The 15469-nt window shown below is 38.5% G+C and overlaps 1 protein-coding gene across 3 annotated transcripts in view; it reads right to left on the bottom strand.

The window, feature by feature from the left end:
* Positions 1 to 15469, bottom strand: part of Ctnna3 (catenin alpha 3) — a 1405098-nt gene that overhangs the window by 448065 nt on the left and 941564 nt on the right. For all 3 annotated transcript variants that reach the window (XM_048451587.3, XM_087898188.1, XM_087898189.1), the window contains one exon: positions 5157 to 5313. In XM_048451587.3, coding sequence (XP_048307544.3) covers positions 5157 to 5313 — 157 coding nt within the window. The remainder of the gene's footprint in view (positions 1 to 5156; positions 5314 to 15469) is intronic.

Raw genomic sequence — 15469 nt, 5'->3', positions numbered from 1 at the left:
GTATGCACATAGGAGAATTTTATCCAATGTATTTTGATCATATTCACTATCTTCCCCAAACTCTTTACCAGCTGTAATTCCTTCCTTACCTACCCAACTGTGTGTCCTCAATGTCTTCAAGCTCATCAAGTCTAATTCATGCTGCTCAAATGCTCCTGGATATTAGGCCATCCACGTTAGTGTAATTTACCTACCAGGGGATGCCAATATCAGTCTACAAGGGGACACACCCTTAAAGAACACGGATTCTTTCTTCCCCAGCAGCTATCAATTCCCAATAGCTCCTTAGCTGATGTAATAAATGTTTGTGATCCCCACCCACACGCTGGGACTTCTGACTGACTTGACAGTATACAGGTCTTGTGGACCTGTCACAGCGTCTGTGAGTTCCTATGTGTAGTGTCCAAAAACTACTGCTTCCTTACACCCACCTGGATCTTATCAGACTTTCTGCCCATTCTTTGGCACTGTTCTCTGAGTCTTGGAGGAGGTGGAGTGGGATATAGAGGTCCCTTTTAGGGCTTTGTGGATTATGACTTTAAAATCTCATCTATTTCAGAAATATCTATACTGAGACCTTTAACATCTTTAATCAACAGAAGTTTCACTTTGATGTATCCCTACCTCCCAAACACTACCTTCAGATTTAGGAGTGTTTTATATGCAAATAATTCAATGTTTTGATTTAGCTAACATAATGTGGTTATTTGGCATTAATTTATGAAGAGATATGGAAAAATCTATTTATTTTAATTTTTCTTTGTCAGATGATTCAGATTGCAACTTTATAAAAGCCAAAGGTCATGACAAAAATGATGTCATAAACGAAAAGACTGTTTTCAGTGCATTTTTGATGACTTATCTTTGTCTTGCTGTGTCAGGGCCACAGGGTTCTGCGATGATTAATGAGAAATGTTACTTTTCTTAGTATAAAAATTTTTCAAACCATTAATTCCAGAACTTAACACATCTAACAAACGGATAAGCTATAGACAGTGAAAAATTAATGTTGACACCGAATTTTAAAAGAAAATGAATACTACTACTTATTTGTAAATGCATTGCTAGAGCTTCCAAGGACAAGTAAGGGGTTGAGACTTGAAATGACGAAATAGAATTGAGTATGGTTAAAATTGGACATGTTTCGGAGCTATGTAGACATGAGGTAAAGGAGATCTTCAAATTCATTCCGATACTGTTCCTAAGTCAACATGCTGTTATTTTGCAGAACACATTTGGCAATAAAGAAATAGCTATGTTTAGTTAATAAGTGGAGTCTATTTCAGAAGTCTGCAGACTCCCCTCAGTTAGCTCCCCAATTCCTCTTGCATCCCCTTCTTCCCAATAATCATAACATCTTAGCTCTCTTGCAAGTCATCCTTCCACAACTTTTCTATTGACAGTTGGTTCTCCTACACGGATAACTAATATCCTGTCATTAAATTTTTTGGATGATGGGAGAGTCTTGAAATAAAAGAGTTTCTCAAATTTCATCTTCACCTCTGTTTGTAAATAGCACAGACCCTGATATTCTGGAGGATGTCACAAAAACTTCCTTGAAATTCAGAATCCTGGTCTTTATTAGGCTTTAGGGACTATTTTAATTGGTCCACTTGATAAGTAGATAAATTAGAGTCCGAATACAAACACATATATTAAAAGAGCATTAAGGAACTTTTGAACACACCAGCAAATTCTCAGAAGTCTGTCCTGGAAACACCTGCCTGGGCATGACTGCCAATATTTAACCTCTATAAACCACAACTGGTCACCAGAAAGCACGGATCCATCTATCACTTAACCTGAGACCTCCTACTTCAGCTTGTGCTAAGAGGATGTATACAACCAGCTATATTCTTTTTCCCCAACTCAACTAGGAATATCATCAATGGAACAAGAACTGAATTCTATAAGTGTCACTGGAGTCCAGGTGAAATCAATGCACACAAACTTAACGAACACCAAGCCATAGCACTTCTGTAGAAATTCTAGAGTGTTTTGAGTAAACTTGTTTAATCATTTGTTTGACAACCACTTACCCTCTTATCTTCTTCCTTTGTCTCCTTTTTGCTAATGAAATTATCATTTTATTTACCTGGTAAGTGACCATCCACAAAGTTGGATTATGAAAAGGATTAAGCTCAGGGACTTTTTAGACCCTGTGTATTGGTGCTGGTAAAACTCCTTCTAGGCATTTCGATTTTTTTAATTGACTGTTTTACATTTTAACCTTTTTTATAACTTATTTTTATAATTTCATTTTACATTCCAACCACAATTCTCCCTCCTACTGCTCCTTCCCCCACCCCAGCTTCTCCTTAGCTCACCCCCATCCACTCTTCCCAACTGATTTGTGCTCCCATGGGGAGTTGACAAAGTCTGGCACATTAAGCTGGGGCAGGCAGGAGCAAGCCTCTCTCCCCTGCATTAAGACCCAGCATGGCATTCCCGCATAGAGAATGGGCTCAACAAGCTAGTTCATACCCTTGGGATAAATCCTGGTCCTATTGCCAGGGGCCTCTCAGATAGCCCCAGTTTCACCACTGTCTCGCATATACACAATGGAGTATTACTCGGCTATCAAAAGCAGTGAAATCATGAAATTTCCAGGCAAATGGATGGAGCTAGGAAAAAATCCAAATTGAGTGAGGTAACCCATAAAAATAAAAACAGCATGTACTCACTTATAAGTGGATATTAGATGTAAAGCAAAGGAAAACCAGACTACAATCCACAACTCCAGAGGAGTTAGGTAATAAGGAAGACCTTAAGAGGGACACATGGATCGATCTGGGAAGTGGAATTAGATGAGATCTCCTGGGCAAACTGGGGGTGAAGAGGTGTGATAAAGAGGGAGGATCGGGATGTGAACATGAAGAAAGGGATGGTCAAGAGGAGAGAAGGATGTAGTGGTAGAACAATGAAAGAGATATCTTGATAGAGAGAACCACTATGGGTTAGGGAGAAACCTGGTGCTAGGGAAATTCTCAAGAATCCTCAAGGATGATCCCAGCTAAGATTCCTTGCAATAGTGGAGAGGGTGCCCGAACTGGCCTCCCCCTGTAATCAGACTGGTGAATACCCCAACTATCATCATAGTGCCTTCATCCAGTGAATGATGGAACTGGATGCAGAGATCCACAACCAAGCAAGGCTGAGCAAGGGAGATAGAGATCATGATGGAGAAATTGTCTATGCATGTCCCATTTTCTCTGCTCAGTGACAGCACATGGTGGCTCAAAAGCTGTCTCCATGTGAGTATTTAAGCTACATAATTCAACAACAGCTACAGATACAGGCGATCATTATGTGCTTGGCCCAAGTTACTCATTTATGCCACCATTCTAAACTAATCATAGAAATTTCATTCTCTTTCTGCTGATTGGTTTAGAAGAGGGCAAGTTCTGTCCTGTAATTAGTAGGATATTTTATATAATGCTGAAGTATGCACGGGTAGTCTACATATGGTGGTTCTATTGACCTTGTCCATATTGGGTTTCATGTCTAAGTTGATAAGGACGACTGACCAGGTCTCTTCCTCAAGAGGGCACCATCTCATTACATCTCTTTACAGATGGTTGTGAGCCACCATGTGGTTGCGGAGAATTGAACTCAGGACCTTTGGAAGAGTAGGCAGTGCTCTTAACCACTGAGCCACCTCTCCAGCCCCATATATATGTATATACATAATGTGTATATGTGTGAGTGTGTGTGTGTGTCATAAAAAAATTTGAAAATACAATTATAGTAGCATTACTGAACAGAAAATATCTATTAATCTTTTCTCAAATACATTTTCTATATTTTCAAATTTTGAATTCAATAAAAATCAAGTTACTTAAAGTAGTTATAGTACATTCTTATCATTAATATACCATTAAAATACATCATATTTCTGGCATAATTGCTTAGGATGATGCAGTAGGCACATGTGAAAGTCACAAGTTAATAAAAGTAGTCTAAATTCTATCAGAAGACCTTAATAAACAGATATTGGATATTCTTGAGAATGTATGTTTTATTACCAAGGAATGGTACCATATTCTAAGATTGTCTTCTCATGAAAAATAAATAAGAAAATGTATCATTTACTTCAAATGGATTACTTTTAAGGCAAGGAAAATGACAAAAACAATGTAGCTCTTTGTTCTGACAATACAATAATAAATTTTTTTGTTCTTTTTTTATTACTTACAAAAATACCAATCCAAATTCCCACTCCCTCCCCTCCTCCCACTCTCCCCCCACTCCCTCCACAGACCCTCTCGCCCTACCCACTTCAAACCTAAGAAAGAACAATTCACACTTGAAGGGAGAGACTTTGAGAGTCTTGTCAGCTCTAGTGGAATCCCATTCTAGTCTGCAGGAGAGATTCCTTGGGCTTCATGTGGAATGTGAAATCTGTCATCTGCTGCTGACATAGATAGATGTTTAGACTGTTTGTAAGATTCTTTATGTTAGTAATATCAAATGCTCATATTGGGAGCTGAATTACCAGATTATATTTCTCTCTGACTCTCTCTGTGCCTCTGTCTCACTCTGTCTGTCCCTGTCATGTGCGTCTGTTTTCCTGAATGAAGGTAAAATTAATTGGAAATCAAGTATAGGAAAACCAGGAACTTTATGTATAATTTTTATGTCATTAAGAATTTTAAGTGTTGAGACCTGTGAATTTATTAAATACAAAAAATGCCCAAGACTTCCAACTCCTGCTTCCCATTATGCTTTAATAATGTAGAGGAGTAACTTTTAAAGACACAGAGAGAGCTGAGAACTGCAAAGTCTGCCAGGCATGAGACTCATAATACCAGACAGACCACCAGTGACTCTTGTGATACTAGTGCATAGCCACACCCCACTCCAGATATTAGAGAACAAAGGATCTCTTATATTGCACGAATGGATGATGGTCATGGTCAGCCTAGTTCATACAGTACCTGATGAAGTACATGGTGAAGGCATGTTCCACCATGACTGAAGATTCGAGTTTGATTCTTAGAACACATATGGTGCAAGGAGAGAAGAAGAAAGTTATCATCTGATCTCTACATATGCACCATGGCATGTGCAGGTACATATGAACACATATACACAGGTAAGTATAAAAAATAAAGTTGACAGTACTATTAGCATGAATTAGAAGACCAAAAACATACCAGAGACAGCCAGGAAGTCGTCAATGCTGGTGATGTCATCCACTGCTTCGGTGAGAACATGTACATAATGCTCCCATGTGCGCTTATACATTTCCATGGTGTTTTTGACCACTTGACTCTTGGGTCGCGATGCCAAAGCAAGTGCAGCATTTATGATCTGTAACGATATTGATAATTCTTACATAGTCATTTCCTTTTGAAAACAAGAATCATCAATGTACAGACATCAAGTGGTCTTTTTTCCTTTTTTTTGTATGATTAAACTTGAACATCCTTACCAACCAAGCAAATGGTACATGTTACTATGTGCAATCTCCTTTGTTTTGGCAATATCAGTTTTGCCAATAATTTATTTTTAAAGCAATTTGTTGCATGTTGTTGTCAAAGGATGGCAGGATGTAGAAATATAATGGGTGTCTGCCTGCATTTAAGGAGCTTAGATATCACTCGATCTGAAAGATCACATATAATTATGATTTAATTTGTTAATGACTGATTAACATTGAAAACAAATGATTTAACATGTTAATGCCACTAGAAAAAAACATAGAGGTGAGGGTACTTTAAGAAATGGAGAGATCATCTTTACTGTAAGTGCTAAGAAAAGCTTTGGGAAATGACATTTATTTATTTTTAAGATTTGCTTTTATTTATGAGTATGTGTGTGCATCCCACTGTGTGCTAGCACTTATAGAGACCAGAGGGAGAGTAAGATGTGCTCTGGACCTAGAGCTGCAGGCTGCTATAAGTGACTTCATCATCACTCAGCAATCTCCAGTTCTGTAGCGTGACATTTTTAACTGGGCACTTGGATTCACATAGACTAACTAGCCCTAGAGTGCAAAATCATTAAAATCAGAGGTTTGTCTTATTTGAGAGTACACATTCATTTACATATCCATTCATTTCCTATCTCACATACATATTGTTACAAATCAAGTACTCCTGTAGGTTTTAGAATAGGACATAGAACGCAATATAAGCAAATGTTGTAACTTCTGTGGTGAGGATTTTCCATTCAGGGAAAGCAGACAATTGGCAAGTTAAATAAGGACAACAGATAGTCTATAAGGCAGTTCAGAAAAGTAAAAAGGGAAGAAAGGCAAGGAGTAAAGTAGTAGTAGTGGAGGTGTGTTAAAATTTGAGGAGGTCCTTGCATTGTAGCAGACATTTACATAGTATAATCAGTAGTAGGGATAAGAAAGACAGAGAAGTTGGAAAGAATAGAGAGGGAGAATAAGGAAGGAGATACCTTGATTGAGGGAGTCATTATGGGGCTATCAAGAACCCTGACAGTAGAGAAATTCCCAGGAGTTCACAAGGATGACCATAGCTAAGACCCTAAGCAATTGTGAAGAGAGTAGCTGAACTGGCCTTGCCCAGGTGTTAGATTGATGACTTTGGTATATGTCATCATAGAACCTTCACCCAGCAACTGAGGGAAACAGATGCAGAGATCCACAGCTGAGCCTTGGACTGAGCTCCCAAAGTCCAGCCGAAGAGAGGGAAAAGCGATACTATGAGCAAAGGGGTTAAGACCATGATGGGGATGCCCACTGATACAGTTTATCTGAGCAAATGGGAGTTCACCTATTCTGGCCTGTCTGTGAGGGAACCAGCTTAGGACCAAACTAGGTCCTCTGAATGTGGGTGACAGTTGTATGACTGATACCAGGATTTATCTCTACTGCTTGTACTCGCTTTTTGGACCCCATTCTCTTTGAAGGGATACCTTGCTCATCCTAAATATAGTGGGGAAGGCCTTGGTCCTGCCTCAAAGTATTGTTCTAGACTTTGTTGACTTTCAATGGGAAGTCTTACCCTCTCTGGGGAGTAGATGGGGGGGGTGATGGGGGAACAAGGTACAGAAAGTGAGAGAAGGGGAGAGAGTAGGAACTGGAATTGATATGTAAAATGAGAAAAGATAGTTTTTAAAAATTGTTTAAAACAGGGAGGTAAGCTGGAGATATGGCTCAGCCATTAAGAGATAATACCTTCTAGGGCATTGTGGCATATGCCTTTAATCCCAGCACTGGGGAGGCAGAGGTATGTGGATCTTTGTAAATTTCAGGCCAGTCTGAATATATACAGAGAGTATATATTCAGAAATATACAGAGAGTTCCAGGCCAGCCAGGATTAAACAACAAGAACTTGTATAAAAATAAATTAATTAAATAACTTTTTCAAAAGTTCAAAAAAAAATAAATGGAAACTCTGTGAGGACAGTAAGCCAGTTTGCTCAGAGCCTATGTGGGTACAGGGGTCCCTGGCTTAGACTGCAAGACTGCTCCTATCTGGAACACTTCAGAAAGGCATGCAATGCTTGAACGATCTGTTCAGTGCCATGCTGTAGGTAGCTCAAGACCCCAGTAAACCTAGGCGGTTCCAGGAGGGAGAAGGAGTCTGAACTGTGCAGGAAGAGGAAAAAAAAAAAAGCGGTTCATAGAACCATCAACCCGTGAAAGAAAGGTAAGGGTACGTCAAAGATTCCTGTCAGAAACTCCAGGCCATTAGTAAGCCCATGCAGGAGAGTAGGTAAAGACACTGATATAAATCCACATGTATAATAGATGATAATGTATCATAATGAAACATATGGGAATGTACCAGAAATAAGTGAGTGAGTGCAACAAATTAGGGGTCGTCTCTATGTAATTGAAAGTGGGATTTTTTGCTGCCAATATTTTAGTGAATTTTCCAGAGTTTCTATAGTGAATAAATGCTAGTTGTATTGTCAGAATAAATGACGCTATCCTTGAAAGAAAGATGGTTAATATAGTTTTTGTATGAGAATTGGGAAGAACGATGATAGGACGTTGAATAGAAAACATAGATAGTATGCACAAGCCATAGTTTCAGAGGTTAGAGTTGAAGAGTAGATTTAGCTATTGATTATCTTATTATAGAGTTTGGCATTAAAGTCACTCTGTTTCTTTAAAAATAAAAAAAAATGTGATTCAAAGATTTGCGATTAGTATTCGTTTTAAAAGTTATTTTCTCTTAACTTATTCATATATTGAAGCAAATTGTGGTTATGTAGCCACAGTCTTATCAGATTCCATACCAGACACGTCATCGCGGCAAAGGTGTTATCCCTGTTTCAGTCCTAACACACCCATAATCTTACCAGGAAATCAGCCCAAATCCTAGCAAAGGCGGAGAAGGGTTCTGACTTCAGCCTGTATTAGAATCAGAAACTTCCTAACCCACACTCCTCTACCTTCTAACTCAATCAATAATGAGGTCTCAAAACGTGCATATCTAAGTAATTCTCAGGTGATTCTGAGGCTACTAGTCAGAAGTTCACAAACTAAGATTTTCCTCTGGCTTCATGTGTCTTGATGTTGAGGCAGCATGAAAATAGAATTACACAAACTTTTCTCAGTTTGAGAATCTCCTTCCCTGGTTCCAGGAAGCCCAATCTTCAGGCTTACAGATAGCATGATGACATTCTTTTTGTCGTTCTTACCCATCTGCCTTCTAGAGGCATCACTATCCATTTGTTGGCTGCTTTTAGAATACATGGAAGATGTTTCCCCTTAAGAGCGAGCCCTTGACAGTTCTCGGACATCATTAAGATTTCTCCATGCTACAATGCTGGCACCTTAGCCATATCACTTTATCAGTAAGGAGACTGGGAGAAAGAAAGGTCTCATACCAGTTATTCAGCTGAGAAATGGTAGTTGGAATGCAAACTCAACACCCCCATATGACTGAACATGCCCAGCCAGATGTCCCTACCAGCAACTTGTCAATCAATCAAATCCTACTTCCACTTCTCACTCCCGCCGTTTTCCATCTTGCTTCTTTCTATAGAAAATAAACTTGAAGACACAATCGAGATTTTTCATCTCAGCTCAGAAAAAGAGTCGCATCCTTTCACTAGTGAAAACCATGTTGATATCAAGTATTATTTCAACCATTTGTTGTTGTTTTTTTTCAAATTCAACAGAAATCTGTTTTGCTGTTGCTTGAGACTATCACTTTGCTCATGAGATCATTGGAGGAGGTGATGTAAGGCTTCTCATTCTTCAACACTGATCATTCTTGAAACTTGTTACGGCAAATAACTTTCTGAAGCTGGCCTGTAGTGCTAGAAAGATGATAGAATGGAACCTTAAATAGCTTACTACACTTCAAACTAAGGACCATTACCGAAGCCCACTGATAAGTGGGATAATAGGAGAGCTAGCCCAAAGGCAGCTTTCCAAGGAAAGGGTACTCTGCTGCATGAAGAAAGCATCCCAAAAGAATGAAGTAGGAAAAAGTAGATATCAATTAATCGTTCAAGTGACAATTTGTCTATTTCTAAAAGCAGTAACATATCCTAAACCCATCTTTGGAAGAATGTTCAGTTGATACAACATGGGAATAGAGTTGGAGGTGAAAACAAAACTCATGATGCATAAGGAAAGAAGAGACCTTTGGAAAGTAAAACACAAAAACTCAGGTAAGACCAAGGAGGTGTAGAGAAAGTGATTTGGTCAGAGAAATATCCCTGGGGGAAGGAGGTAGGGAAGACCAAGGTGTTAGAGGGTCCTCTGATAAAGATCCTCTCCAAAGTTCAGAGGTAAAAGAGAAGCAGGAATAATGAGGAATAGCAGGGGACCGGGGAGCCATGGAACAGCTATGTCGGTAGAGGACATGCCCAAGGTGATGCTTAGTTTTAATGCTCAACCTGACACACCTACAATCACCCAGGAAGAGAGAATTAAGGAGCGCGTGTCTACATTGGATTGGTCCATGGACTTTCTGTAGGAGAACACTGTAATTAAGCTAATTGATATAGGAGGATCACATCAATCCTTGGGCAGAGATTCTGGACTGTATCGGAGTAAAGAGAGCTAATGGAGCAGAAAGCTGGTCTGTATGCATCTATTTTTCCTCTGCTCTTGGCTGTGGATAGGACATGACAATTTGCTTCGAGCCAGTGTGACTGCTCTGCTATGATGAACCGTAACCTGGAATTATAAGCAGAATAAACCCCTTTATCTGGTAAAGTGCTTCTTGTCGGAGCATTTTATCAGAGCATCAGAAATGCCGCAGGAACACTTAGCACTCACAAAGCCCGGGTTTTTATTGCCAGCGTGCATACACCAGGAATATAACACACAAGGTGGAGGCAAAAGGACCAAAATCCCATGGTCGTTCTCTGCTACATTGGAGGACAGCTTGTCTAAACAAACAAACAAATAAAAAGCTTTTAGATATTTGGGTTCACCCAAACTATAATGACTGCACTAAAAAACACGCCCTTTCCATTCAGTAAGCTAACGCCTACACCTTGCTAAAATGGGTTTCCTTCAATAGAACGTTACAGGTAGAAGGCTGGATTCACTTGCTTAAAAACATTATGTTGAGACTCTTTCCTTTTATTTCTTTGCTTGTGAAAGAGGAGCACATTAAATTTTAAGAAAATGTGCTGCAACTTCAGATATAACTCTAGTGAGGTGCCCCCTTGACTTCAGCTTTAGAGTTTTATTAACCTATTAACTTGCAATGTACCTCTGTGTACCACTGAAAAAGCTCCAGTCTCTAGTGTTCCCTTGCTCTCACAATTGTACAACTGTGTACACACATGGCTGTGCTGGAATTACGACTTCCCAGGCAGGCATACCTTTAATGCACTGGTGCTGAAGCCATGGTGGGGATGTGGAGCCGTGAATATATGACAGGTGATATTTTGCGAGACCATTTTCCGTTCAACTACTGATCCAATTTATCTGATTCAACACACTACTCTATGAGACATCTTTATCCTGCTTGATTCTGCTGATATTCGGCTTAAATCTAAAAGCAGACACAGTTTGGAAGATGTACTATACCTATTGAAGATGGAAAAAAATATTTCTCCCAAGTCACATTTCTGGCATTTTAGCTATACATAGAAAAGATGTGGATCATCCACCACTCTTCCTCAAAACTGGCTAAAAATTTTTAAATGAGTTTTTTTCTTTTTGCTTTCTGAAATGTTTTCTCTCTTTATGTTATGGTTGAGATGTGTATATATTAGAATCACCATGAACCTGGTCAGTCATTTGGCATTAAGGGTGTCTTAAAACTCAGGCTCTTACTATGTTTTTGCTAGACTGTTATTATTTCCTGATAAAAGTTCCCTACTTTCAACTGTTATTTTCTCCAAACCACTTTCTTTACTATAAATGTATTTCCTTCTTAAATTCAGAGAGGGTCATGCCTCTCACCTGCTACTAACTTCTGGAAGAACCATAGCTGACTAAATGTACAATCTCACTTCCATTCCACTGTAGACCCCCATGGGCTAGCCGCATCTGTGGGCCCTTCTGTCTAATAAGCTCCTTCATTACCATCTGCAGCCCACTACAGCTAATTCTCATGATCACAGATCACAGATAGTAACTCTGTGGTTTTGCTCTGATTACCACAGGGGTCTACTTGCTTGACCTTCCCCAGTTCACCAGAAGAAACAACTTCCAAAGGTCACTACACCCCATGAGGTCTCTTCCATCACTTACGCCCAACCAAATAAATGCTCTTCTCCTTTGTGATCTCAAACTGTTCCTTCCCTGTAAAGCAAACAGCAGTTCTCCAACTGCATCACGGCTCTTTTTCTTTCTTCCCCTGGTCCCAAATTATCCACTCCAGTTCCTTCCCTTGTGACCTCCTAATCCTGTTAGCCTCCCTTTCACTCACACATCACATGACTTCCAAAAATTGTTTCTGAGATTATACTATAATGACGTTTCCCCATCTCTTTCCTCCATCCAAAGCCTCCCAAATACACTTTCCATTCTCTTTCATCACTTTCAAATTCATGGACTCTTTGTTTTTTACTCTCTCTCTCTCTCTCTCTCTCTCTATATATATATATATATATATATATATATATATATATATATGATGTATTATAATATATAATAAATATATTATATATTTATATATATTTATTTTATTCATAAATAATATCTGCTCAGTCTGTATAGTGTTACTTATGTGTATGATTATTCCAGGACTGACCATTTGTCCCTTGACAATGAGCGGGTGTGTTCTTCCTGAAGAAAGCCACCTCTCCTGCTCCCAGCTTCCCACAGTTGTCTATAGTTATCTAGCATTGAGGCCCCATGGGCTCTTCCCTATCCATTTTGGCATGCATATTGGTGTTGTCCTTGTTTAGCTCATGATCGGGCAATCGTGTTGGAGAGCTGTTATGGCTGTAGCGTCTGATGTTACCAGGAGACAAATCTTAGAGCAAGCACCCTAGTCCTCTTTGCCTCTTACAATCTTTCTCCTGGTCTTACACTCTTAACTGCTCTTACACTCTGCTCCTGGAGCTCTCTTGATGTACTATAACTACATGCATGCAGGAGTCATCCAGCAAAATCTGAACTAGTAGGTTTGATGGAAGTAAATGAAATGCAACAGGCCAAGGTCAAAGTTCCACAGGAAATTCACCTCATGATGACAACACCGTTGTTGTTTTTGATGGTGATGATGATGATTGTGATCACATCAATTATTAATTGTCAAAGCCTATACTTATTCCAAGCACTATTCCAAGCACTTGATATTAATTCCATTATCTAATATTTACACCAAAATATAAGAGATGCAAACATCGCCACTTCCTATGACCCTGTAATCACAGCAAAGTCATCTCTCTAGCCTAGATAGAGTTCATTCTCTCAATACAGTTCATACAAATATATAAATTTAAGGTTTCATTAATGTTGCTAATTCTTGCAACTAGATTTACTAAAGGAAACATTACATTACTTGACTTAAATAAAAATGGGTGCATATATAATCATATGTATGTATATGATTAAAATAACAAATTTCATATTTTTAGGTATCTTTAAGTAGCAATTTCATGCCATTAAACAAACATTTTGGTGCAGGTTTTGTCAAGTCCATCTCTAGACTTGGGCCATCATCTCTAATAGGAATTAGATCTGCTTTAAGCGATGACTGCCTCTTCCTCCTTTCCCCAGCACCTAGAACCGTCTACTAAAATGTGCAACTATATAATATTTCTCATTTGTGTCAGGCACATTTCATTTACATAAAGTTTTCCAACTTTCCCGTATGTCCTAGAATGCATGAAAAATTATTACTTTTAAAATATAAATAAGAGTCCACATGTATGACTCTTATTTATAAGAGAAAAACTTCCTCTCTGCCAATGGTTTATCATTTCACTCTAATGAACAAATGCTATTAACACAACATCTGTATCTATCCACACCTAAGTTTTTTAATGACGTGAGGCGTATACCAAGAAGTAGCATTACTGGATTGCATGGTAATTTTAAACACAACTTTATGTGGGGTGCAAACACTGTTTTCTTCTAGGGCTGCAGCATTTTATATCCCATTAGGAATGTTCACGTATTCCCATTTTTCCACATGTGGGTCACATTTTCCTATTATAACCTTCTACCCAAGATCATTTTTCTTGTGTTCTACATTCAGTTTCCTTGAGTAACTTGGGTTTTATTTGTTTCCCTCCATGTGCATGCATCAGAAGCATGAACATCAGAGCTTCTCCATTGTTGCTGCCCATTCTGAGTACTTGTTCCTGTGGTCATCTGTCCTAGAAAATATGAGTATTTTATGGTTCACCAAAGTGGGTGGTTGAGTCAAAGATCTCTTCAGTGTGTGATTATTTGTAGTTGGTAAATTTCAGATAGTTCACAATCTTTTTCCAATGGGTTACTCATTTTAACACTAGTGATGCTAACATAAGTGGAAAAACAACTCTTCTAATTCTATGTGTGGTTCAAAATAATGAACAAGTCTTCCTAGCTTTACTATAAAAAGTAATATTATGGTGTAAAGTGTCACCTCTTATTAGAGGTAATAAATACTGTAAACCATAGATAATAGATGTTGTAAGGAAGTGAGGAAGGGGAAGAAAGAATCAGAAGGAGGAAGAAAGAAATGAGAGAATGGAAGAAAGAAATAAAGAATAGGAGAGGGAGGGAGGGAAAAAATGAAAGAGATGTAGAGAAAGAAAGAAGTTTTAGAGTCAACAGGTAATCTCTATATAACATATCCTTTCCTGTACTTTGTAATTAGCTATCTTTATACTCAAAATATAGAGCTTTTCTTAAAGAAGATCTACAAGTTTCTAGAACCAAGACTCTGCACACAGTCTGGTCTGTTATTATTACTATAATTTTCATGAATTCACCTTGCCCTGTGAAATATTAAAACAAGTATAGATAAGCAACCACTACAATGATTTATTGAACCACGTCCTGACGACAAGATGGTGATTTTTGTACCCCTGAAAAGAGCACTAGATAAGGAGACAGATTTGGCACTCTACCATATCTCACCCTTTGCATGGATAATGCCTTCTCGCCGAAAAAAACCTCTCTTTTGTTTAGCATAAGGTTTTCTACAGAAACAAAAATAAATCTTATTCCTTAAGAATAATGGTGGAGGTTGGGTGGTGAGATACCTAGTGGGTTGAAGGGCTTGAATTCAAACCTGAAGACCCAAATTTATCCCCTGCCACATATAACATGGAAGAGAAAAACTGACTCCCACAAGTCCTTGGACCACCTCATGTTCACTATGGCATGATAATACACACACACACATTAAATGCTGAAAAAGTTCAATTAAAAAAGAATATTGTTACAAACAGAAAACTAGTGGACTCCTGACAAATAAAGCATATTAAAGGATTGCCCTGAGTCAGATTTGTTTTCAAAGTTCTTAATCTGTGTGGACACATTTCATCTAATGAAGATGGCATTATCCCTTGTTGATAGTTAAGGCAATGCAGTCACGAGCAGATATCTGTGCAATGTTGTATAAGGAGTTTAACTTAGAATTTCATTTTGTCTCAGAAAGACTTAGTACACAGTCACAATAGCTATTTCAGAACTTGCTTTCACAGAGGGTAGAACTATGCTGACTCGGGGTGAGAGAGCAGTGGGTTCAAATGCGTGGATCTCCCTAAAAGCCCTTCCTTCTAACACTAACACTATATTGACTATTAACATCTGAATTATCCCCACCTCCTGAAAAATACCTGTAAGACAATGACTATCAAAGTTGAAATATATCCATGCAATTTAATTTTTCCCCAAATATATTTTGATACTGGCTTTGATACAAACAACTTTAAATTTTTAGTTTATATAAGGAGAGCATTTGGTGGGTTAAAATGATGAGTTATGTACTGCGATGTCTGTTTGCTGCAGTGTCATGGCGTGTAGAGGAAATTAAAAATAACTAGATATATGGCACTCCAAAGACACCAGAGCTTGCATATGAGCCGATTGGTTTATCCTGTGCTTGACTTGGCCCTGGTATAGTG

This window comes from Myodes glareolus, chromosome 18 (genome assembly GCF_982192425.1).
Source record: "Myodes glareolus chromosome 18, mMyoGla1.1, whole genome shotgun sequence".
Taxonomy (NCBI): Eukaryota; Metazoa; Chordata; class Mammalia; order Rodentia; family Cricetidae; genus Myodes; species Myodes glareolus.
This window is presented reverse-complemented; position numbering and strand designations above follow the sequence as displayed.